Source organism: Nicotiana tomentosiformis, chromosome 9 (assembly GCF_000390325.3).
Source record: "Nicotiana tomentosiformis chromosome 9, ASM39032v3, whole genome shotgun sequence".
NCBI classification, from domain to species: Eukaryota; Viridiplantae; Streptophyta; class Magnoliopsida; order Solanales; family Solanaceae; genus Nicotiana; species Nicotiana tomentosiformis.
The window spans coordinates 108704658-108731831 of record NC_090820.1 but is presented as its reverse complement, the minus strand read 5'-3'; the positions used below and the strand labels follow the sequence as shown (position 1 = coordinate 108731831).

General features: G+C 35.5%; 2 protein-coding genes across 2 annotated transcripts; one reads left to right on the top strand and one right to left on the bottom strand.

Annotated features, from left to right (window-relative positions):
• Nucleotides 1-457: 457 nt before the first annotated feature.
• Nucleotides 458-3359, top strand: LOC104121519 (transcription factor MYB15-like). Its single transcript, XM_009633531.4, has 3 exons — nt 458-822; nt 1345-1474; nt 2617-3359. The coding sequence occupies exons 1-3, from the start codon at nt 690-692 to the stop codon at nt 3122-3124; spliced, it is 771 nt and encodes a 256-aa protein (XP_009631826.1). The 5' UTR covers nt 458-689; the 3' UTR covers nt 3125-3359.
• A 15381-nt stretch (nt 3360-18740) lies between these two features.
• LOC104120044 (11S globulin seed storage protein Ana o 2.0101-like) lies at nt 18741-21790 on the bottom strand. The gene is made up of 4 exons (XM_070185864.1): nt 21411-21790; nt 20678-20957; nt 19908-20390; nt 18741-19326 (listed from the first exon to the last, which is right to left on the bottom strand). Exons 1-4 carry the CDS (start codon nt 21755-21757, stop codon nt 18934-18936), a joined length of 1503 nt encoding a protein of 500 aa, XP_070041965.1. The 5' UTR covers nt 21758-21790; the 3' UTR covers nt 18741-18933.
• Nucleotides 21791-27174: the final 5384 nt, after the last annotated feature.

Below are 27174 nucleotides of genomic sequence, written 5' to 3'. Positions count from 1 at the left end.
GTCACTTAGAACTCCCTGAGTTGCTGGATTGCCTCACTCAATTGCGTTAAGGGTGTGCAAACTATAATACATAACCATATAAAGTAGTATTTAATTTATATACGCAGTATAATTTTTCCGCGAAGGATGTGCGTTTGACCACCCTTAGCATCGGGTGGCTACGCCACTAGTATATAACATCCTTAATTTGTGAGAGAATTTTCTTCATTTCTTTCAAGTTTGAACTAAAATTTCTGGCTCGCCGCTAAAAATTTATTATATATAGCAAGCTTGGTCGTACACATGCTGGGATGTCAAATATGTATACATGTAATTTACTAGCGTGTTTGTTTTCTTTTTGAAGATAAAGAAAGAGATCCAACTTCCTGGAAATTGCAAGTAAAGACTTTTTGAATACAAGGCTAACCTTTGACTATAGGTTTATTTATTGTGTTTATAAATAATGTAATCTCTAAAGAGGATAAATAAATATCCAGTCGTGGCCTTTAATTAACTACACTCTTGAGCTAGCCTTTCCATATTTCACTCTTTCCTTTAGCACTGAAGAACCAGAGTTCTAATAGTTTGTCAAACACACACACACACAACAAAAAGAGAGAAAAAAGAATCAAATTTTCTGCTACGTCCCATCAATTGGTCAGAGCACCGCCCTGTTAAGGCAAAAAAGAAATATATCAAGAAAAGGAAAAATGGTGAGAGCTCCTTGTTGTGATAAAATGGGTTTGAAGAAAGGGCCATGGTCACCTGAAGAAGACCAAATTCTTATCTCTTACATTCAAAGAAATGGCCATGGCAATTGGCGTGCTCTTCCTAAACAAGCAGGTAATTTGCCCATATATATATATATATATATATATATATATATATATATATATATATATATATATATATATATATATATATATATTCCAATCTTCTCCGTCGTTTTTTTCAGTTTATATGATCTTATTTTCTTTAATTTATAAGCTTTTATAGCTGTAAATGTTATGTTGCTTTTAGAACTATAAGTTTCAAAAAATTTATCGCTACACAAATATTATGATATGTTCAGAATTACAAATTTCAAAAATCTTGTTTTTTTTGTCTTCTTAAACTTGCCGAATAGAAGGGTCGCATTCACATATAGTGAAATGGGAGAAGTAACTATTTTCTTGGCCATTATATTTACCAAACTTTTATGAAGAAATTAAATTAATAGAAATGTATGATGGAATTTGAAGAAAAATGATGTTTTTAAAGGATTTTGTTAAAGGATCGAAACCCCAATTTTGGATTATATTTTTCTTGAGATTTTGATAAGTAAAGTTCATTTTTAGTCTAATTTTCGTTTTTTGGTTATTTTAGGACTATTGAGATGTGGGAAAAGTTGCAGACTCAGGTGGATGAATTACTTGAGTCCAGATATAAAGAGGGGAAATTTCACCAAAGAAGAAGAAGATACCATCATCCACTTACATGAAAAGCTTGGCAATAGGTCAGTTTTAGATCAAACTTTTCATATCAATATCTTGGATTAAGCCCCCGTTTGGCTACAGATTTTGGTTTCATTTTAAAAATAAAAAAAAATTAAAAATATTGTTTGTTTATAAAATATGATATGTTTTGAGGAAGAAAAAAAAAGATTCAAAATTTACAAGTTCTCAAAAACTGGTTGAGGGTTGTTTTGGGTAAAAATTATTTTTCAACTCACAAAATTTCAACTTTTCTTCAAATAAAATGAATGTTCAAACACAAATTCAACTTTCAAAAATTATTTTTCAACACAACTTTAAAAAAAAAAATTTCAAGTTTCAATCAAATTTATATTCGAACGCTACCTAAAACTCTTTTACAACAACAATCACAAATTCATTGAAAATTTAACAAGTGGAATCCGGAGCGTGCATATACATTACCCTTACGGCCTTACCTTTGTGAGGGTAGACAAATTATTTTTGATAGACACTCAGTACAAATAAAAAATTAGAAAGAAGCAATAATAGTAAACAATACTAACAACACGATATTAGATAAACCAAAGCGAAAGAGATAGGAGTAAGAATCGGAACAACATGTAGTAAAAGAAAACTAGCCTAAGGGAATACAAGAGTAATACGAAAATTAGTGGTATAGAAAAGAAAAAACGCTCAACCATCTGTTAATTTTTTACCCTAATCATCGAGCTTCACACCCTCCCTATCAAGAGTCATATCCTCTCATATGACGTTGTTCGATTAAATACGGAATTTTTAAAAATTGAAATTTCTAATTTTAATATGTCATGACAAATCTGTAACTATAAGAGGATACTATCAATTAAGAGTAATCACATGCACACTTCCACATCTGTGTTCTTGATGCCCATGTTTTCTTTTTCTTTTTTTCTTTTTTGGTTTCTAGGAAGTATTAATCTAAGTAGATGTGAAAAGATTCGATTAGATAAGTTGGTAAATTAATTTCAAATCTGCACAAATCTATGCATAAAGTGTTAAAATAAATAAATGCACGTGACATGATCCCTATCTCCTTAGTTTGACACTATAAGTTCACTTAATATCAAATCTCAATGCACTGTTTAAATTATTAAGAATTTTATACTCTATCCTAATAAAAATTAATTTCTTGATTTTTCTCCAGATGGTCAGCAATAGCATCAAGATTACAAGGAAGAACTGACAATGAAATTAAAAATATTTGGCACACCCACTTGAAGAAAAGGCTAAAAAATTATCAACCTCCTCGTAACTCCAAAAGACACTACAATACCGTCAATTCAGATTTCAGCACTTCTATCCAACACGAAATAAATAGTTTTGGTCATCCTCCTAACTCGCCACAAATATCGACTAGCGAAGTGTCAACCGTGACAGCTGATTCATCGTCAATCATCACACCCGCGACAACCGACGATCAAAAAGCAATTAAATTGGAAGAAATTATAGACTCATCAGAGTATTTTACCGAGATGCATGAAAGTTTATGGACAAATGAATTAGCAATTGACGACAGCTCCAATTTTGTTACTGTGGCTGGTGAAGAATTTCAAAGTTTGGACATGTTTAATACAACAATGGAGGATGATATGGACTTTTTGTTCAACTTTTTCATAAGGACTGAGGATTTGCAAGAATTACCAGAACTTTGAGGGGTCGATTTGGGTTTTTATCATTAATTTGAGATAGTGGTTTTCTAGCTAAAGGGTGGCGATTTTGGGAGACGGCAAGTTTGAAATTACATGTTTTTTTCTTAACCATTAAATATGGAGAGGACCACCAAAAATCTAAAGTTAGTGCTTTTCAGCTAGGATATTTTTTTTTTTGTTCTCTTTTTGTCAAAATAGGATATTCTTTTATTCTTTTGTTACTAGTACTTTATTTTTAGTTTTGAACTTTTTTGTCTTTAGTCTTAGCATGGAGTATAAAGTTGATAGTGATGGAAAAAGAAAGTGAAAAGAAATACTAATTTGACTATAAACTCAATTGTTATGGAATATTAACGTTGTAACTTGTAACTATCCATAATTCTTTTGGGTTATTGTTGCTCCCAAACGCACACGCAAATATACGTGGTTAACAATTACTATATGATTGTAAGTCCAGATATCGCACTCACATGGACTTGTGATTAATTATTTACTAAATTAAACTAAGATAATTAATCTACTCAAGCGATTTTCTAAAGTGTGATTATTTAACTACAACTAATCTAGAGTAGCAAAGAAAGAGATTAAAGGAAACAAGTTGGCAATATTAAAGACGAATTCAATGGGAGAAAATATTCTAGAGTTATGGGTTAGCTAACAATCCCGTTGAATTTTCTACTTAAATTGTCGAATTAATTTATCTGGTTTATTGATTGACAGGGTTAATATTACTCGTAGCCTTTTCTCGAAGTACTACTCGCCTATTCAAGCTAACGTAACGTCTATATTCCTATGGAATTAGGATTAACAAGAACGCATTAATAATTCCCGTATAATAACCAAGCAAAGCGATTAGGTATATTCCTATCCTAACCACAAATCCGTTCCCGATACTCGAGTTCAAGATCTTGCTCTACTCAATCTTATCTGCAATCTAAAATTTTCTCTCCTGAGTTCAATCCTAGATTCGTAGATAGTATTTAATTGGTGATCAAGCAATCAACTAATTAAGCGCAAATTCAATCAATATGATAAAATAATAAGAACAATTCAAGTTTCAAATTATAACGTTCATGTAGCACCCAAAACTCTAGAACTAATAAACTATGAGATTAAAGGAAGGGAAGAGAAGATAAACTAGTTAGAAACCTCCTCCAAGCATGGTGTGTGTTCCTCCACGTGAATTCTCCTTCAAAGTATGTTAAATGTCCCTCAAAATAATATTTTACATGTATTTATACCAAGTAGGGTCGGGCTCAAACGAAACCACCTTCTCCTACGCGAAATAGGATTGTTACTCTGTTAAAATTGCACAGGGCTTTATCAGAGAGCGTGCAAAATTGACAGCAGCAGAAAATGGGCAGTCGCGGCGCGCTATGCGCCGCCCCACGCGCCGCGACTGTGGTGGATTCTCATATCTAGGCTTTTTCCTTGATTTTTGACATTCGGATGTGGTTCTCGACCCCCGAACGCGATCCCGGCTTAATTCCTTGAGTTTTTACTCAGACTTCAAATCTCCAAATAGTTCGATTTCAATCTGTAACATCTACATAGCTCGGAATCACTCCTACAAGGCATAAAACACATAATTAGTGCAAAACACTAGCGATTAAAGCTCAAACTCAATTAAAGTGCAGTAAATTAGAGTGCGATAAGCGACTAAAATACGTAATTATAGCCTACCATCAACACTCCACACTTAAACCATTGCTCGTCCTCGAGCAATCAAACTACACTTTATATATACACGACCTTTTAAAATAATTCTCCTAACTCATCACACCAAGAATATTTAAAATAGACTAAGCACAAGAGTGTAACATTTTCACCTCAAGATTTGACTCACAAGTACCACGCATTATTCACAACTCACTCACTTACTCTAACATAGAGGTCAATGACATTACCTTTTCTTCATGAATCAAGTGCTCTCACACGACAAAAGAGAGTAATTCCACACACAATAAAATTTAAGAACAATTAGGAACTCAAGATAGAAAGAATTCACTCACTCTCAGAAATAACATTCATATGCCACACAAGATGCACCATAGGCTTGCCCATAGTGTACTAGTCTACTAATCGAGCTCATTCAATCTAGGATCAAGTAGGACTTCAATTGGTTCTAATATAGGCTGCAGGACGGGTAGGATACATTTGGATATAAGAGTGACTACAACTCCCTAAGCACTTTAATATATACACTTTAACATTTAAAACCCCACATTTATGTCAAACTATAACTCCACCTTCACATCAATGTATATTAACTCCATACTTCTTTAAGCACAATTACATCAAGAGTTACCACTATTAAGGAATATTTTTCACAACAATACAACTATTTTTCTTTCTTTTTCAATTCAAGTGGCTCTTACTTTTTCAAAATAGTGCACCTTTCTCCTTATTTCATTAGTTCCACTCAAAAGCCAAACCAATCACCCCACACTTTAACTTTTACCAAGTTTATAATAATTCAAGTGCTCATGAGAGGTGAAAAGGTTCAAATAGATAGTTAATTCAAACAAATGGGTAAGGCTTGTAATGTGGTTGCCAAAGAAATAGGATTACATGCTCAAAGGGTTAACTACGATACATAACAATTAGGCGGGTAAACTATATATATCTAGCTCAACAAAGAAATGCCTATATCACTTACAAGACTGAACCAAACTACTAATTTGCTTTGCAAACACACAGGGCAAGTTCTAGACATCAAATAGAATGTACAAAATAACACACAAACCTCACACACACATGGAACATAACTCACTCAAGATTGGACTCATCAAGACACTCTAGTCAAAGCCGTTAAGCAAAGTTAAGATCATACAATTTAAGGTACTTATACAAGAGTCAAAAACTGAGCCTAAGCGTCACCACCAAAGTACTCACTATTCTCAAGGCATTACAAAGTCAAGAGATATTGCTTCAATTCCAATCACAACACAATGGCTCCTACTTCTAAAAAATAAAACTAACTACACCCGGTTCAAACAAAACCCTTGGAAAAGAACCGTGGCACTGTTACACCCCATGTTTTCGTACGTAAAAATACGCCATAAGTAAATTGATGAGAGCTCGAAAATGAGATATTACATCCTACATTTTTGTACGTGAAAGTTTCGTCGTAAGTTAATCGACGTAAGTTCGGGAATGAGATTATTTTGAGATTATAAGCATTATGCTATTTCAAACAAGTGATGAGTAAATTCGTGAAGGTGAGAGGGTAAGAAATTTAAAGAAAATGAATTTCGTCAAAGTTTGATATTTTGGGATAAAATACGGTCCAAGCTACAATACCCAGCATTTATGGACTAGTCCCATACAAGGTACCACATGACCATGATAGTAAGATGTATAAAGTGTATTAAAAGTGAGTAGTATTATAAGTAATTTGAGATAATTCTTAATTATATAAATAATTGGTTAATTATTAGATTAGTGGGGGATTAATGAATTGATTAAGGAATTAAGTGGATAATTTTTGGATAAGCCTTATAACCATTTACGTGGCAGCCCATCACTATAATTAGTGGCTCATGAATTATGTTGCAAAATGACAAAGTTAGGTGAATTTTGGGTGGCTTAGTCATTATGCAAATGGGCCCCACAAATTTTAATTTTAAAGGACTTTCATATGTCTTTAAGTGAGACACTTACGGATGGAAAATCTAAAACAAGATTCATTTGACTCTTTTACAAAGTGAGATAAAGTAACGTGAGTTTGCTTCAGCAAGTTCATACAAGAACATGTACATACATGTAACGTGAGAATTTTAGCATCTTCAACAAATTCATTAAGTAAGGGAGTTATACAGAAAAGCAAAGCCAAGATCGAAGGTGAGGGAATTTGAAAATTCAGACGAGACTCCATATTATAATAGCAACGGGATTTTGCGATTCTAAGGAGTACAATACAATCTTTCTCAAGAATATCATACGAAATTTTTCCTACTCTAGGTATGTTAAGGCTATCCCTTCTTTCTTTTTGGCATGATCTAAATGATACAAACGAAATGAGCAAAATACGCAACTTTCATAAATGACTCTATTCATAGAAATACTAGGGGTGTCTATATTCTTGATTCTCCATGTGAATTATTATTATATCCTCTGTTCACGGGTCTCAGAAAAATATATATTTAATAAAGTTTATCCGAAAGACATATTAATTTTATGATATTCGAGTGTGTATATATATATGTATGTATGTATATGGGATATGGAAAAAAGGTTACGACGTTATATACGCACCACCACCTAATTAACTGGTATACATTGATGATTTGCCCACAGTGGCCGAGATGATATGATGGGATGCCCTCAGAGGCTTGATGATGTTATGAACACATATACCTAAACATGGTATGATATTTATACGCATATGTATGACATTGTAAATATTAATGATTCATAGAGTTATTCAGGCATACATGTCAAGTCTTTTACTCCATGTTTTTCTCATGTCTATTGTTTACTAATTTTTATTCCTTACATACTCGGTACATTATTTGTATTGATATACCTTTTGCTTGGGGACGCTGCATTTCATGCCCGCAGGTCCCGATAGACAGGTCGAGAGCCCTCCAAGTAGGCTATCAGCTCTGCGGAAGATGTTGGTGCACTCTATTTGCTCCGGAGTTACTTGTTTGGTCAGTAGAGAAGTATATTGTTTAGTATGGTGGGACTCTGTCCCGACCTTTATAAAAATTATGTATTCTTAGAGGCTTATAGACAGATGTCATGTACGTAAAAGATTGTATGGCCTTGTCGGCCTATGTTCAGTGTACGAGTGGTTATTTTGGTCTTATAGGCCTGTATGTCTTAAGTGTAAGTTGGTACTTCATGTTGTATTCTACTTATCTCACGGTAGCCTCTCCGGCTCAGTTATCTATGATAGTATGATACGAAAAGATATGTTATGTTGGTACTCGATTGAGTAAGGTATCGGGTGCCCGTCGCGGCCCATCGATTTGGGTTGTGACAAAAGTGGTATCAGAGCAGTTCTGTCCTAGGGAGTCTACAAGCCGTGTCTAGTAGAGTCTTGTTTATGGGTGTGTTATGCACCACACTTATAAGCAGGAGGCTATAGGGCATTTAAGACAGTCACTCTTTCTTCTTACTCTAGATCATGTGGTAGAGCTTAGTTGTAAGAAATCAATTACCTAAACTCTATCTTATTCATAATACGACGATACCTTTATCCAGAAAGGCAGTTGTGGAAGAGTTGAGTCAGAGGAACTCGATTTTGCATCATGCTTATGCTGAGTAAATGTAAGGTCTCGAGCAGATCATGTGTGTACTAAGACGTGTGAGCTTCTGGAAAAGGAGCCTAAGGCATGAATATCTATCCATCCATATGGTAAAAAGCAATGAGAAATTCATAAGGTAGATACAAGCTTCAACAAGTAAAAGGAGAAAGGTGAGAAGGGTACGAGGTACCCAGTTAATGAAGATTATCGGTATTTACAATTCAGGCAGAAAAATATAAGCATTTTGAGTTACCTTCAATAGTAACAGAGGTATGTATAATTGGCCACACCCATCTTAGCTATGCCCTATGGAAATTAACATATATGGTTTAAGAGAATGACAAGATATCAGGATCCGGCTGGGGTTAGAGTAACCCAAAATGGTGAATGGATTGTTTGTGTTAGTTGATATTTCCGAAGGATATTGCAAATGTGATAATAGAACTCCTTGTGATACACCCAGATGGTGCACTCTAAAATAGTACAGCTAGATATGAGTACTACAAGGATAGGCACTGGAAGCTTGAAGGGATAAATATTGCCTTAGTGTGGCTCCCGTCCCTAGTAGAGCGAGAATGTTAGGCAACCCAAAGAGCCAGGGGATGGAGCAAGGGGAGCTAAAAGCAAAAGAATGTCTTGTTGGAATTTTCAAAATAAAGTGATGGACATAGATGTTAGTAGGGAAATAAGAAGAGAGTTAATGAAGCATTATGAGTAAGATGTGATACATGGATAATAACGGTAAATCAAAAAAATGACAGTATTACAGAGTCTATAGTTAAGTGAAGGAAGAGACGAGAGGTGACAGGCCTTGAGACAACAAAAGAGTATAGGCCATAAAGTCATATCCTCATTTCGAGAAATAAGTTCGTGATTCCAACGCGACTACCAGAAGGAATGTTAGACCCCAGAGTAATAGAAATCAGTATGGGTTGGTGAACAAGATAAACTAAACATGAATTAGGGATTGAGTGATTTGAGAATGGCCGACATCATAAGAATTTCAGATTTTATTCTGGCGATAATAGAATGGACAACAGAAAAAGATTCATGAAAAATTCAGAGAATGATCATTCAGGAAGACGCTTCCCTAAAGCAAGCAATGTGAGCAAAGTTAAGCTTAAGGGACTATATGTGCCAGTTATACTAAGTGTTACCCTTGCGAGTAAGGAAATTTGTTATCCTTGGTACAGAAGGATTACCGAGAGGCGAGTAAGGATCATCGATGATGTGAAAAGACGCCAAAGATGAAGAGGTAAAACATCTATACATAGATCATCATAGCATTAAATCTTAGTGCTCCCCTAAAGGGGGGAATATGGTGTGATGTGGCATTAAGTCAGAATTAAGTGGTTCTAGTAACTATGGAATGGCAAAGGAAGAATGCGATAAAAATGAGAAAGGAATGAGATTGCACTTATCCAAATCCTACAAATATACTACGATTCTAGAATATTATGCAAGCAAGAAGGAAGTAAGGGTTCCTGCCCGGGATGTTATTGATAAATAAGGAGCCAGTGCGAGAGGTAAGTTAAGACAAAGGAAATAACCCAAGAAAGATTACGCGGAATATTGATATGAGAAAGGGCCAACGATTAGCTAGTAGTTAATCCAGGAAGAGCCTAGTTATGGCTAAACAAGAGGACACAGACAAATCAACAGATTGTGCAAGATGAACATAGTGAACCCCAACATGGGGAATTCAGTATCGCAGATTGACATCATGAATCCTTGAGAAATATTTAGATAAGAGTTGGGGTAGTTAAAGGTACCGTATGAGTATTACGGAAATAAAATAAAATACCACCGGGAAGACTGTCAAAATATCAATTTTATAAGCAACCCTACAAGTACAAAGGCGTGGAAGTAAGTAACTACAGACAATTGTAGGCAAGGAAGGACATCAAAAGGTCCGTCGAATATACAATGTAATAAGCTCACAGCTTTACAAGAGTCAGAGTATCCTCCCTAAGTACTACTATGAAAGACTAGCTGAGAAAATAAGGAAGAAGGATTCAACCTAAGCCCGGTGACCTAAATAGGAAATAGTCTTGTAACAACAGTCTCACAACAACATTGTATGCACCCCATAAGAAAGTGGCACCTATCGTGGCTAATGAACGGGAAGAAAAAAAATCAAAAGGTGATATTCAGGATCATATGGGTTGTATGGAATTCCAATATGTGTGGGCACTAAGATAAGCCAAGTATCCATGCAACAAGTGGCAGAACGACCATGAAAAGTAATTGCTTACATTTAAAGAAAGTTGAGAAGAAACGAAAGGAATTATTCAATCAATGATCCAGAGTTAGTTACGTTATAAATGCACTTAAGATTTTCGGAGGATTATCCATGCAGCATATATGTTAACAATCATACAGTCGTAGAAGACTCTGGTATAAGTTAACAGAAAGAATTGAGCTCAAGTCATAAATAAATGATTGAATTGTTAGAAGATTGTGTCATGGATATTCCATAGCATCCATGAAAGGCTAAAGTAATAACAAATACCATGAGCTGCAGATCGGAAGATAGCTTAAGCCTACACAAAGGCTGGTCAGAAGGAAGAGGAAACTAAAGAGTTACATCAACGAAGCAAATCAGGAGTCTAATTATTGGACCCAGAAAATTTTAGACATCATGATTGAAAGCATTGCAGAATCACTCTTAATATCAGAGGTATAAGAGAGATAGTACAACAACCATATTCTATAACGGCTCTACGACAAAGCCAGTTAGAAGAGTACCAGCCTCATAAAAAGTCAGTATGAAGCTCTCACCGGATTGTGTATGCACCAGAGGTGCAAGTATTATAATAGAGCTTCAAGTTGTGGATGTGAATTATACCTGTGTGGAAGGGAAGTCACGAAAGAGATAGAAGATATGATGCGAGATTTTAAGGTAAGTAAGGTAAAGGTGAACAACGTACGAGATACTCAAAGCAGAAGATTGTGAATAGTCCATACTTCAGATAGAAGGCCAGAAACGCTGAGACTCAGTATCCAGGAATAATAACGGCATCGTCAGTGGCATATTTTCTGGCCTATGGTTTCTATTATCAAGAGGTCTAGTTAAAAGAATAAAGAAGAGTTAGAAACGATGTGATATCTCGCTTGATGTTCCAGGATGACATAAGGAAATCTACGATGCAAGTAAGTTGAAGGAAGGTTGCTAGTAGTATAAATAGATATGTGTAGGTTGCAAGCTAAAGTATGGTAAAGCGATAAGGTTTTAGAAAGACAGGAGTAAGGATAAGAAAGGGCGAGTGAGAAGGTAAATGGATAAGTCCTCGGGATTAAGCCCATGAAAACAAGAGAGCTGATGGTTTCTCTAAGTTATAGAAAGCTCAGTATAGCTTGAATGAACTCAAAAGAGTAATAAGGGTGTAATTGTGATAGATAAAGGATAATGTTTGGACCTTCGATTGAGTAATGATATGAAGGGAAAAAAGGAGGGGGGGGGAGGGGGAGGGGATTTCACGGACGACACAGGATTAAAATACCCATGTAAGGTGAATCACATTGGGATGCTATGAAATATGGTTATGGATGTATGGTATCGCCCCTAGGTGGATCAGGAAAATTACTTCAAATGTTCCTCGATGCAACGTAAGCCCTAGTGGCAATGTATTACGTAAGAGGTTTCAAGTTATCAGTAGTAGATTGTAGATCAACATTGAGGTGAATCAACAATGGATGAATAAAAGTTACAAAGTATGAGATAAGATTAGACCATCATTCTTAAGATGAACGGAAACGAGAATAACCTGGAGTTTGGTAGCAGGCCTCAGTAACGATAAATCAAAGTAAGAGTTATGGTAGTAAAGTCATACGGATGGATAAACGGATCTATGAAATAAGATATAGCAATATTTGTAAGTTCAACAAAGTATCAAGCAAAGAACTTCAATATACCTATAGATGCCAGAGAGACATCTTATCAAGCTATGTATATGCTTACAAAGTGAGGCCTAAAAATTGGCTAAAAACTGGAGGAAAAAGAAGAGAGAGTCGCATAGGCGCACATACAAGGAAAAAGTCGTACAGGCTGCACGACAGAAGGTAGCAAGAGTTACGAGGTTGGAAGAATTCAGAACGCAGATCGTGGTATGAGAAAGAGGCCTAAAAGGGGGAATGCCCTGGCCTTTGGATTTATAAAAAAGAACAGTTGCCTAAATGGAAAGAAGAGTATTAAAGTATTCGCAAGAGCTATGGGTTATGAGAATGATAAGTGCATCAGTCAACATTCGAGGACGAATGTTCTAAAGGGGGGAATGATGTTACACCCCATGTTTTCGTACGTAAAAATATGCCATAAGTAAATTGATGAGAGCTCAAAAATGAGATATTACATCCTGCATTTTCGTACGTGAAAGTTTCGTCGTAAGTTAATCGACGTAAGTTCGGGAATGAGATTATTTTGAGATTATAAGCATTATGCTATTTCAAACAAGTGATGAGTAAATTCGTGAAGGTGAGAGGGTAAGCAATTTAAAGAAAACGAATTTCGTCGAAGTTTGATATTTTGGGATAAAATACGGTCCAAGCTACAATACCCTATATTTATGGACTAGTGCCATACAAGGTACCACATAACCATGATAGCAAGATGTATAAAGTGTGTTAAAAGTGAGTAGTATTATAAGTAATTTAAGATAATTCTTAATTATGTGGATAATTGGTTAATTATTAGATTAGTGAGAATTAATAAATTGATTAAGGAATTAAGTGGATGATTTTTGGATAAGCCTTATAACCATTTACGTGGCAGCCCATCAATATAATTAGTGACTCATGAATTATATTGCAAAATGACAAAGTTAGGTGAATTTTGGGTGGCTTAGTCATTATGCAAATGGGGCCTACAAATCTTAATTTTAAAGGACTTTCATATGTCTTTAAGTGAGACACTTACAGATGAAAAATCTAAAACAAGATTTATTTGACTTTTTTACAAAGTGAGATAAAGTAACGTGAGTTTGCTTCAGCAAGTTCATACAAGAACATGTACATACATGTAACGTGAGAATTTTAGCATCTTCAACAAATTCATTTAGTAAGGGAGTTATACAAAAATGCAAAGCCAAGAACGAAGGTGAGGGAATTTGGAAATTCATACGAGACTCCATATTATAATAGCAACGGGATTTTGCGATTCTAAGGGAGTACGATACAATCTTTCTCAAGAATATCATACGGAATTTTCCCTACTCCAGGTATGTTAAGGCTATCCCTTCTTTCTTTTTGGCATGATCTAAATGATACAAACGAAACGAGCAAAATACGCAACTTTCATAAATGACTCTATTCATAGAAATACTAGGGGTGTCTATATTCTTGATTTCCCATGTGAATTATTATTATTATATCCTCTCTTCACGGGTCTTAGAAAAATACGTATTTGATAAAGTTTATCCGAAAGGCATATTGATTTTATGATATTCGAGAAATCTTATTAACGTATTTCTTATGCATTTCATGCATTTGTACATGTACATTGACCCATGACCAGAAGGAGTTATATACGCATATATATATATATATATATATATATATATATATATATATATATATGTATATGGGATATGGGAAAAAGGTTACGGTGTTATAGTAAAACAAGATTTATTTGACTTTTTTACAAAGTGAGATAAAGTAACGTGAGTTTGCTTCAGCAAGTTCATACAAGAACATGTACATACATGTAACGTGAGAATTTTAGCATCTTCAACAAATTCATTTAGTAAGGGAGTTATACAAAAACGCAAAGCCAAGAACGAAGGTGAGGGAATTTGGAAATTCATACGAGACTCCATATTATAATAGCAACGGGATTTTGCGATTATAAGGGAGTACGATACAATCTTTCTCAAGAATATCATACGGAATTTTCCCTACTCCAGGTATGTTAAGGCTATCCCTTCTTTCTTTTTGGCATGATCTAAATGATACAAACGAAATGAGCAAAATACGCAACTTTCATAAATGACTCTATTCATAGAAATACTAGGGGTGTCTATATTCTTGATTTTCCATGTGAATTATTATTATATCCTCTGTTCACGGGTCTTAGAAAAATACGTATTTGATAAAGTTTATCCGAAAGGCATATTGATTTTATGATATTCGAGAAATCTTATTAACGTATTTCTTATGCATTTCATGCATTTATACATGTACATTGACCCATGACCAGAAGGAGTTATATACGCATATATATATATATATGGGATATGGAAAAAAGGTTACGGTGTTATATATGCACCACCACCTGATCAGCTGGTATACGTTGATGATTTACCCACAGTGGCCGAGATGATATGATGGGATGCCCTCAGAGGCTTGATGATGTTATGAACGCATATACCTAAACATGGTATGGTATTTATACGCATATGCATGACATTGTAAATATTAATAATTCATAGAGTTATTCAGGCATACATGTCGAGTCTTTTACTTCATGTTTTTCTCATGTCTATTGTTTACTGATTTTTATTCCTTACATACTCGGTACATTATTTGTACTGACGTCCTTTTGCCTGGGGATGCTATATTTTATGCCCGCAGGTCCCGATAGACAGGTCGAGAGCCCTCCAAGTAGGCTATCAGCTCAGCCAAAAATGTTGGTGCGCTCCATTTGATCCGGAGTTTCTTGTTTAGTCAGTATGATTTAGACATGTATTGTTTGGTATGGCGGGACTCTGTCCCGACCTTTATAAAAATTATGTATTCTTAGAGGCTTGTAGACAGATGTCATGTACGTAAAAGATTGTATGGCTTTGTCGGCCTATGTTCAGTGTACGAGTGATTATTTTGGTCTTATAGGTCCGTATGTCTTAAGTATAAGTTGATACTTCATGTTGTATTCTACTTATCTCACGGTAGCCTCTCCCGCTCAGTTATCTATGATAGTATGATATGAAAAGATACGTTATGTTGGTACCCGATTGAGTAAGGCATCGGGTGCCCATCGCAGCCCATCGGTTTGGGTCGTGACATGCACACAAAAAAATCAAGGGGTAATTGCTACACTACCTACAAAGAAAATCTTTTTGTCCTTTCTTTTTCGACTTAAATCCCTCAAGAAAACTGTCTATGAGATCTATCGTCGAAAAAAGTCCCAATTTTCTGATTTTGTTTTATTTTTTATTTTAATTTTTAACAAAAACTACTACACTAAGAACGAGTACTACATAAGCTAAGATAGCACAGAAAATCACCCAGACAACCTCCTCACCTCACACTTAAAATTGTGTAATGTCAATGCACACTATAAATAATAAGAGGATAAAAGAGACTCTCTAGTAGGCCAAAGCCCGAAGAATTAGCGGCTCACGGGATACTCATATTTCTCCCGATTGTTATCCTTTGTGCGGGTACTTCACACTTAGTTTCAACCACCTGCTCGATTTTTCACACGCCTAATGGCTTTATTCCATGCTCCTACTCCTACAAAATACAAAAATAACACTACAACGATAACACAATAAAATAAAATACAAAACAAAAATAAAAAGAAAAAAATAAAATTGGGTTGCCTCCCAACAAGCGTCTTATTTATAGTCGTGGCACGACTTACACTACTTCTACCACTTTTCCTTCCACTTTGAGGATATGAATTGCGCCCCCAATTTTGATTCAATTTTTCTGTCGCGTTCCCGGGGCGGTGGTGTAAAAATAAATAAACCAAGCAATAGGTATCGCATTTTTCACTTCTTGGCCTTTAAGTAAAGGATGTCGTTTTGTCTCCTTGGCATCACAAATTTCAGAATATAAACACTTTGTTCTCCATTCATTAACTCTTCCATAGGCTCGAATGGATCAATTCTCGTGTCACCAACTAAGCACAATGTTGAAAAATAGTTAGAATAAGGTCCAATGCGCTCCAACTCTAGAATCGCTTCACTTTTGACATCCTCACTTTTGCACACTTCGTCAACCTTGGCATTATTAATAATATTTTAGTCGAGTAGTTGGAATTCCTTTTTCCTCTCCACAAGCTGGCCAGTATCTATAAAAATTTCTTGTAGGGCATCAGACGCCTCAAACGTTTTATTCAATTGAGCCTGCATGTCATGGATATTTGAGCCAAATTGATCTATCTCTTGCCTGAGCTCAATTATTTTATCTATCAGCTGTTCTGCCATATTTGAAAGACCATTACGTAGAACGCCATAAAATTTAACCAGTTGAGCTTGTTCCTCTAGCCAAGATTGGCTCACGATATCTGCTTCTTCAAAGTTATCTTCTTGTGGGAATTCGCTCTCTTCGTCGAGTTGAGGTTCTTCTTGAAAATTAGCCATTAATTCGTCCATTCTAGCCTGCAATCCTTTGATCGCTGAGGCATTCTTTTTGTGAATTTCATCTTGTTGCTCGACTACTTGCCTCATCACGTCTTGTTGCTCGGCTACTTGCCTCATCATGTCCATAATACGAGCAACGCATTTTATATCCTCCACTCCATTGCTCCTATCAAACTCATAAACATTATTAGAAACATCATAATAAGAATTCTGAGAAGAATAATAAGAATTAGGACAACCATCCCAATGACCACCTTGACCACCACACACATTACAAATATTTCACTCATAAGATTGAGATTCACACTTTTACCATAAGTGTGGTCCTTCACAATATAGATAAGGATCACCATAATAAGAATAACCAATATTCGACCAATTCTCATTCCAAGATGTCATGTCAACAAAGATAATAAAATATTAAACTAAGATAAAAATAAAAACAAAAACTTGAATAGACAAAAAGTAAAAATCTAATCTAGTAGAATAGTTAATTTCTAAGTCCCCGGCAACGACGCCAAAAACTTATTGCTCCCAAACGCACACGCAAGTATACGTGGTCGACAAGTAATATAGGATTGTAAGTCCAGATATCATACCCATAGGGACTTGTGATTAACTATTTACTAAATTAAACTAAGATAATTAATCTACTCAAGCAATTTTCTAAAGTGTGATTATTTAACTATAACTAATCTAGAGTAGCAAACAAAGAGATTAAAGAAAATAAGTTAGCAATATTAAAGACGAATTCAATGGAAGAAAATATTCCAGAGTTATTGGTTAGCTAACAATCCCGTTGAGTTTTCTACTTAAATTTTCGAATTAATTTATCTGGTTTATTGATTGACAGGGTTAATATTGCTCGTAGCCTTCTTCCGAAGTACTACTCTCCTATTCAAGCTAACTTAACGCATATATTCTTATGGAATTAGGATTAACAAGAACGCATTAATAATTATCGTATAATAACCAAGCAAGGCGATTAGGTATATTCCTATCCTAACCGCAAATCTGTTCCCGATACTCGAGTTCAAGATCTTGCTCTACTCAATCTTATATGCAATCTAAAATTCCCTCTTCCGAGTTCAATCGTAGATTCGTAGATAGTATTTAATTGGTGATCAAGCAATCAAATAATTAAGCGCAAGATTGAATAAATAAATCAATATAATAAAATAATAAGAATAATTCAAGCTTCAAACTACAACGTTTATGTAACACCCAAAACTTTAGAACTAATAAACTATGAGATTAAAGGAAGGGAAGAGAAGATAAACTAGCTAGAAGCCTCCTCCAAGCGTGGTGTGTGTTCCTCCACGTGAATTCTCCTTCAAAGTATGTTAGATGTCCCTCAAAATAACATTTTACATGTATTTATACCAAGTAGGGTCGGGCCCAAACGAAACCACCTCCTCCTACGCGAAATAGGATTGTTACTCTATAAACATTGCAGAGGTGTGCCGCATGGGGCGACGCGCCACGCGGGGTGGTAGTGGGCTTTATCAGAGAGCGTGAAAAATTAACAGCAGCAGAAAATGGGCAGCCGCGGCGCGTAGCACGCCGCGGCTGTGGTGGATTCTTAGAGGTGGCTTTTTCCTTGGTTTTTGACATCCGGATGTTGTTCTCGACCCCCGAACGCGATCCCGACTTAATCCCTTGGAATTTTACTCAGATTTCAAAGCTTCAAATAGCTCGGTTTCATTCCGTAATATCTACATAGCTCGGAATCAGTCCTACAAAGCATAAAATACATTATTAGTGCAAAACACTAGCGATTAAAGCTTAAACTCAATTAAAGTGCAATAAATTAGAGTGCGATAAGCGATTAAAATACGTATTTATAGCCTACCATCAGTTAGGTTAAAAGAATTATTACAAAGAAATCAAAATAAGGGAAGTATATATATATAAATTTAACTATAAACCTAATTGGTATTGGGTAGTAACGCTATAACAAACCATAAATTTCAATCTTTGAACCCGTCTTCGAATATCACATTACCCAAAAAAATGAAGGTAAAGAAAAAGAAAAGCAGTTGATTATAGTAAGCCCAAACGACAGGATATACTGAAAAGTCAGTACATTTTTATTCACTCGAAGATTAAACGCCAGAATTCCCGCTTACAAAGTACTTAAAAGCCAGATTCTAGAGGCATTTTTTATTCTCTCAGCAATACAAATCCTAACATTACTTCACATAGAATAAACATAGGATTTGAGTACATTACAATACATTTGATTTTACATTTCTTAGGCATATTGCTGCCTACCAGATCTAGCTCCTGGTCCAAAAACATTCAACTCATCCCTATTATACTTCAAACTCTTTGCCTCTTGTCTCGAAATCTGGTACGAGTTCATTAGAACTTCCTCGGGCATGGCTCGAATGGCGGACAACCTCCCGGCTAACGGGCTGGTCATGGCGTTGTCGTTGGTCTTGAACGTAATGTACTCGAGCCCTTGTTCCCCTGCCCTCTTCACCAACGCGAAGTTCTGAGGCACGACGAGTAGCTGACCCTGCCTCACCTCGTCGTCAAACACGGATCGCCCGGCGTTTCCTACCACCTGAATTCGGCCGCTTCCTCGGATAATGTAGATGACTGCGTGTGCGTTCATGTTCCAGTGTGGTGCCACTATAGCATTCTGAAAAACCATGCAACAATGTCATTAAGGCATTAGTGCTAGTTCTATAATACAACAAAAATCCCTTTGTTTTTCTACCTTGTTCAAATAATAGTTCTACTAGTACCAAATTCTATAGTTTAAAATTGCAATATATTCCTTCCTTCCGTTTCAATTTATGTGAACTCATTTGATTGGGCACGTAGTTTAAGAAAAGAGAGAAGACTTTTGAATTTGTGGTATAAAATGAGGCACATATATTTTGTGTGACTATAAATTATTGCATAAAAGTAAATTATTTTCAAATAGGGAAAGATGTCATTCTTTTTGACACAGACTAAAAAGGAAATAGGTTCACGTAAATTGAAACGAATGGAGTATATAGTTTAACTTGTCGTAACAAATCACTTTACGTATAGACAATAGCGTCAATTATCTTTTTAGAGAGTTTTGTGTAGTTATACTTTCGGGGTTGTTTGGATGAGAAACAAATTATACGGGATCATAATACAAAGATTAATATAATAATAAATATATTACTATTATAATTGTATAATATTAAACTCTTGATATAATTGTCACGTTAAGGGATAAGGAATTACCCGGTAGAGGGTTCCTCTTTCAGCACTGAGTTGAAGAAAGTTAAGGACAGGGAGAGTCAAACCGTTGACTGTGCTAATGCGACCGCCACGTGGATTGTACACGTCAGCTCTAGTAGGATGGCCAATGTTTTCTCTCAACTTCATTGTACACAAAGTTTCTTCCAACCCATTCAAAGGCCAGCTTCCTCCTCTTCTACCTTGTTGCCATTGTTGTTGTTGTTGTTCTTCTGATTCTTCGGGTCGGAGAAATCGAAGGTTCTCCGCCCGGACGATGACTCCCCTTTCCGGGGCTTGTTCTTGTAGCCTCCTAATTATTTCAGGATCGACGTTGAAAGCGTCGGACAAAAGCTGAGCGTCGAATCCGCTCAAGATGTTGCCTCCTCTCTCTTGTTCACCTCTTCTTCCTAGGCCAGCTTCCTCTTGTTGTCTTCCTAACATTTGTTGTTGTACACCACGTTGAGGATTTCCAGCAAGGAAGAATTTCTGCAAATTGAAATTTAGTCAAATAATTACCGTCATTTGTTGCAATTTGTGTCTAAAAAGTCAAAAACAAATACGTCAGGTCTATTTTAATTGATTTTTTTGGTTGTTTTCAAATATGTTAAAAAATTTACTTTTTACCATTAATTACATCCTATTAACCTTAAAGAGTTTTGGAGCATAACCAATTTTCTGTTTTAGTAGTATTATATTCTTCATTTTATTTTCCTTAAAACACAAAAGTTTAGAAAATGAATATTAAGACAATTCAAGAATCAGCAATTACTTACCCTGAACGTGAGATCAAGTTGATTGGCCTGGTTAGAAGTGTCAATAAGTGAGACACTAATAATTGGTTCTTCACCATCATTGTAAGTCCAATGAGTAACACCAGCAGGCAAAGCAAGAATATCACCAGCTCTAAAACGTCTAACTTTCTGGTGACGGTCATTGAATCTCTGTCCAGCTTCTCCTCTTTCTCCCCTTTCTCCCCTTTCTCCCCTCCTGGATTGTGGTGACTCTGTCTCAAATGTCTCGGCACAACCTGGGAACACCGTCGAATGCACTCCACTTCCTGGATTCGACCAGATTTTTTAGTGCACACAAATATTATTACATATATACGACCACAAGTGCTAACTAAAACCTTAACACACATACTCCCTCTGTCCAATAATAAAAACAATGGCAGGGGCGCTAAGGGATTCAAAAAAAAAGTTAAAAAATTAAAAGAGATTGTAGTCAAGTCAACGGGAACCCCTTGACTATTGAGTTATGCTTTTGGGTTGTCGCAAGGATTCAAAATATAATATATATAGGCACAAAACGAATTTTGCCTTTAATTTTATAGTATAATTTTCGGGCTCGAAAGGGGTTCGGATGAATCCTCTTCATCCCTTGAATTCAAAATAGTCACAATACTTAGTAATCTAAAATATTTAGAAAATATTAAAGAGAACTGTGGTCAAACAAAAGTCGGAAGAGTAATTGTGTCACATAAATTAAAACAGAAAGCACATATACTGGCCTTGAATTATGTAGATGAGCTGAGGAGTGTTGCTGTAGTAAGGCAACAAAAGCCCATTTCGTCGGATTTCATGCCTAACGGCTTGAACTCCGGCGCACTCAAATTGCTCCTGAGTATGATCCCAGAACTCGGTGACACCAGCCTCAGACTCGAACCTACGAGTAGGTTCCTGAGCATTCAGGCGCTCAATCCGACATTCAGTTCTGGACCTGAGCGCCCGATGTTGTTGCTGCTGTTGAAGCCTCTGCCAGACTTGCTGGTGCTCAAAGATCTGAGCAAAAGTACCATGAAAAAGAAAGAGGAAACAAAGGCTAAAACAAATGAGAGAGGAGTTAGAAGCCATTGCTTTTTCTTCTTAATTACACTTACACTCTTTGTGCTGATGGGAAATGGAGAAGAGAAAGGGTGGGAATATATAGGGAAGGAATTCTAGATTAAGGTTTGACACGTACTTGTTTGCATGGATAAAAGGGTTGATTGCTTTACACATACGTAGAGGATTTGTGGTAATGTGGCGAATGGTTTCTGCATGCAGAAAGAGTCATTTCTTTTGTGTTTGTATTTGCATGGCCTTTGTATTTTTTCACTAACGTTTGTTTTCGCTTTTGATTTGAAGAGTTCAACTAAGTTTAATTTATTAGATAATACGTTACATAAAAAGCGAGATTTGTAATTTTAAAAATAAAGCAAATTACTTGCTACAACAAGTAAAAGTGACCTAATAGTCACTACTAAAAAACTCGCTAATTTCGTCCAGGAAAATCGATCGAAATCGATTGAAAATTGAGAAAAAACGACCGATTTCCGACCACTTTTAATTAGTCGGAAAAATGATAGTCGCTAAGGTGTTTCGACCGAAATCGGTCGGAAATTTTCGAATTTCAATGCGTTGACTAACAGTCAAACTACATTTACCCACCGAAATCAGTCGGTATTAATTAATTATTTTTATTTAATTTTTAAATACCGACCGAAATCGGTCGAAATTAATTAATTTTTTTTTATTTTTCAATTTTTAATATATAATAATTTTAGAAATCTTTCAGATATATATATATATATATATTGTATGGCATGTATACTCCCCAGCCCGAGATATCATAGCACCACAATATTTTATCTTATTACTATATTACTAATTAGTACTAGTATATATTATCATTATTATTATATTGAATTCTAATTCTAAATATAGAATATAAATCTTATTACTAAGCACTAACTACAACCCTTCCTATATTTGCTTATTTTTTTATTAGTCCACAACTGTTGGACTCTATGCATCAAAGCTCAACTTATAAGATGGAAAAGCCCACATCTTTCAGCCGATGTGGGACAATAGTATTTCTCAATTTCCGATCGAAACCGGTCAGAATTTTTGAAATATTTTAATAAAAAATTATTTTCCCATTTCAGCCGATGTGGGATAAAAAAATAATTTTAAATTCCGATCGAAATCGGACGAAATTTTTGAAAACTTTTAATAAAAAATTATTTTTCCATGAAAAAACCCACTACTTCTCTTGCCATGGAATATTTATTTACTAATCTATCCATGTTATTATTTGTTTATTTCTTTCTTTTTTTATGAAAAAAAGAGTGCATTAAATAAGGATTTCATAAATCAATAAAAAATTATTTCAAGTGAATAAAATTATGATTACATTTTAATGTAAAAATATGCTTAGTTATTTTTCTAAAACTTCATTTATAATCCTGAAATGACACATTAATTGTTTTATATAAAAAAATATACTAACTAACCAGAATTAAATATATCGTACATTGGTTAAGTAATTGGTATATAAACTATATTCAATATATATATATATATATATATATAAGTTTAATCGAACATAATTAAATTTTCAATTGATCTAATTATATTGAGTTGTATCCAATTATATTAAGTTGTATTAATACAACAACAACAACAACAACAACCCAGTATAATCCCACTAGTGGGGTCTGGGGAGGGTAGTGTGTACGCAGACCTTACCCCTACCCTGGGGTAGAGAGGTTGTTTCCAATAGACCCTCGGCATCCTTCCCTCCAAGAACTCCCACCTTGCTCTTGGGATGATTCGAACTCACAACCTCTTGGTTGAAAGTGGAGAGCGCTTAATACAATTTAATACAATTATAATAAGTTTTAATCGAACATAATTGAATTTTCAATTGATCCACCGATCAAGCATTTGTATATACATATATATATATATATATATATATATATATATATATATATATATATATATGTGTGTGTGTGTGTGTGTGTGTGTGTAACGACCCAATAGGTTATTTTGACTGTTAGAACTCCGTTCCCCTAAATAAGACTCCTCGTATGTGTTGTTACTAATTTATGACTTGCGGGGATGGTTGATTCAGAATTTGGAAGTAATCGGGTTGAAATTAGAACAGTTGGTTCCTTAGTTTGGCTTTAAAAGGGGCAAGTTTGACTTCGGTCAATATTTTAAGAAAATGACCTCGGAATCGGGATTTGATGGTTCCAATAGCTCCGTATGATTATTTTAGACTTAGGAGCGTGTTCAGAATTTTATTTGGAAGTTCGTAGTAAAAATAGGTTTGAAATAGCTAAAACAGGAATTTAAGTTTGGAAGTTTGACCGGGAAGTTGACTTTTTGATATCGAGGTCGGAATCCAGTTCCGAAAATTTTTATAGCTCCGTTATGTCATTTATGACTTGTGTGCAAAATTTGAGGTCAATCGGACTTGATTTGGTAGGTTTCGGTACCGAATGAAGAAGTTGGAAATTTTAAGTTTCATTAAGCTAGAATTGAAGGATGATTCGTGGTTTTAGCGTTGTTTTATGTGATTTGAGGTTTCGACTAAGTTCGTATGATGTTTTAGGACTTGTTGGTATAATTGGTCGAGGTCCCGAGGGGCTCGGGTGAGTTTCGGACGACTAATAGATCACTTTTGGCCTTTGGAACACTGCTGGTATTTTCTTCTGATTTCTTTATACGCGATCGTGTAAGTTGGTCTGCGATCACGTAGAGTAATTTAGGCAGAGGTGAATTTGTTCTATGCGATCGCGTGAATGGGGTTGCGATCGCGTGAATGGGGTTGCGATCGCGTGGGGTTAATTTGGGTAGCTGGGAATTTGTTCACTGCGATCGCGTGGACACATCCGCGATCGCGTATGATTGGCGAGTGTGTGTATCGCGATTGCGTGTCATTGTTTGCGATCGCGTAAGAGAAATTTGAGAGGAAGTTGGGCCACGCGTTGTGCTACGCGATCGCGTGAAGAGGGATGCAATCGCGTAGAGTCAGAACTTGGGGAATCGCGATCGTGTGGAACTTGATGCGATCGCGTAGAGTTATTTTCTAGGCAGAAACATTTGTGCTACGCAATCGCGTGAGGAAGTTCGCGATCGCGTAGAAGAAATCATTAGGCAGAGAGTTTAAGTTCTGAAAATGGGACTTCGTCCCATTTTCCATTTTTAACGATTTGGAGCTCGGACTTAGGCTATTTTTGGAAGATTTTCAGAGAAAACAAAGGGGTAAGTGTTCTTAACTCAATATTGGTTAAATTACCCGAATCCATCACTATTTTTATCATTTAATTGGTGAATTGAATTGGAAAAGTTTGAAAACTCTCTTGGATAGATTTGAGGGCCGAATTGTTATCGAAATTTAGTGATTTTGGTATGGGTAGACTCGTGGTTAAGTAGGTGTTCATATTTCGTAACTTTCGCCGGATTTCGAGATGTGGGTCCCACGGACGAATTTTTAATTAATTTCAGAATTTTTATTGAAAATGTAGTATTTTCTTATAGAATTGATTTCTATAAATTTTAGTGATTGTATCGAATTATTTTTGGCTAGATTCGAGCTAGACGGAGTTGGATAATCGTGAAAAAGGCCTTCTAGTGGATTAAATTGGAGCAAGACGAGGTAAGTCTCTTGTCTAATCTTGTGAGGGAGAAATTACCTCATAGGTGATTAAAATTAAAAAATTATTGCTAATTGTGGGGGCTACGTACGCACGAGGTGACGAGAGTCTGTGCGTAGCTACTATTAATACTAAAGTCCGGGTAGTTTAGGACTCAAAACATGAATTACTTGTGTAAATTATATTTTTTGTTTAATTAATATTAATTGATATATATATATATATATATATATAGAGAGAGAGAGAGAGAGAGGGGATGAAAATCTCATATGCTTGATTTTCTATTTAAATTAATTAATTGTTAAGAGAAATTATTCTTCCTCCCGAATTTATCTTATAATAAATATACTCTCCTTCCGGAGGTTCATAAGAAAATGTACTCCTTTTTTGTGGAGAGGGCCGAACGCCTCGACAGGATAGATGCATCTATGGATCATGACGTACGTCCCTCGGCAGTGTACACGACACTCTGGATCGGGTCGTACGTCCTCTGCAGAAATCGTGCTTAATAATAATAATCACACGATACCTTAATAATTTATTTCATCTTGCGAAGCTAATTGATAAATTGGAGAATCCTTAGAATTTAATGAATTATTATGACTGCTTGTTAAGGAATTAATTGTTATTCCTGTAAATGAGATTAATTGATAAATTAGAAATTATTTGAATTGAAGGAATTTAATTAATATATTGAGAATTGTTGCATTTGAAGGAATTTGATTATTTCTGCTGGCTAAATCAATTATTGTAAATTCTGTGAATCATGTTGATTTAGATATTCTAGTTTTATTTCAATTGTTATTATTGACCCATAGTGAGTGTCAAAATCGGCTATCTCGTCTCTACCACTTCGAGATTAGGCTTGATACTTACTAGGTACACGTTGTTTTCGTACTCATACTGCACTTGCTGCACATTTTATTGTGCAGGTACATATATGTATAGCGGCCTTGTGGGCGCAGAGGTGTGGTTAATAATTGTGGGGACATAGGTGAGCTGCATTCTATATTACGATCCGCAGCTAACAGAGTCTCCTTCAGAGTTATTATATTTTCCTGTCTAATTTATATTCTGGACTATGCTGTATTTTATTTTAATTCTCTAGTAAATGCTCATGCACTTGTGACACTGCATTTTGGGAATGGTTGTGAATTGTTTAGAAATTTAGTTGCTAAAAATATTTATCATTTACTCTATGAGTTTTATCTTTACTATTTCATTGAAGAAATTTTTATTTCAAAAATACTAAAATGGGTAATTAAGTTAATTGATTATGGTTGGCTTGCCTGACAGTGGTGTCCGGCGCCATCACAGCCTTTTTGGATTTTGGGTCGTGATAACATGGTATCAGAGCACTAGGTTCACTTAGGTCTCACGAGTCATGAGCAAGTCTAGTAGAGTCTTGCGGATCGGTACAGAAACGTCTGTACTTATCTTTGAGAGGCTACAAGGCTGTTAGGAATACTTCACTTTTTGATTCCTCATAGTGCAATTTGATTCCTTTGAGGCTTATGCCTTCATTTCCTTCCTAATCAATCTTATGCGACGTGAAGCGCTTGTTATAAATTGGGGATCTAGAAAATTTTTAATGGTACTACAAATGTAGTGCAGGATACTTCTCCCTGCGAAATTAATTGGGCTATTGTTATCGCCTTGCGAAAGGCCGCTCTGTCATTTCAAATTAAGTATCAGTACTACATAAGGTTTTGAGATTTGGCATTGATTGTTATAACGATTCGTGCGTTGTTATCGCACAGTGTTTATGAAATGGTAAAATGCCCGTCTATGTGTCAGGGCAGTAAACGACTTGAAAGAATGTTTTCTCAGTACATGATTCAGAGG

Bases quoted from the DNA above. Each gene is read 5' to 3' on its own strand.
- LOC104121519 (XM_009633531.4), top strand. From the start codon at position 690: ATGGTGAGAGCTCCTTGTTGTGATAAAATGGGTTTGAAGAAAGGGCCA. The intron at 823-1,344 runs GTAATTTGCCCA...TGGTTATTTTAG, and splicing joins TGCTCTTCCTAAACAAGCAG to GACTATTGAGATGTGGGAAA. The intron at 1,475-2,616 runs GTCAGTTTTAGA...ATTTTTCTCCAG, and splicing joins CATGAAAAGCTTGGCAATAG to ATGGTCAGCAATAGCATCAA.
- LOC104120044 (XM_070185864.1), bottom strand. From the start codon at position 21,757: ATGGCTTCTAACTCCTCTCTCATTTGTTTTAGCCTTTGTTTCCTCTTT. The intron at 20,958-21,410 runs GTATATGTGCTT...GAATCCAGGAAG, and splicing joins ATCTACATAATTCAAGGCCA to TGGAGTGCATTCGACGGTGT. The intron at 19,327-19,907 runs GTAATTCCTTAT...ATGGTTTTTCAG, and splicing joins AAAGAGGAACCCTCTACCGG to AATGCTATAGTGGCACCACA.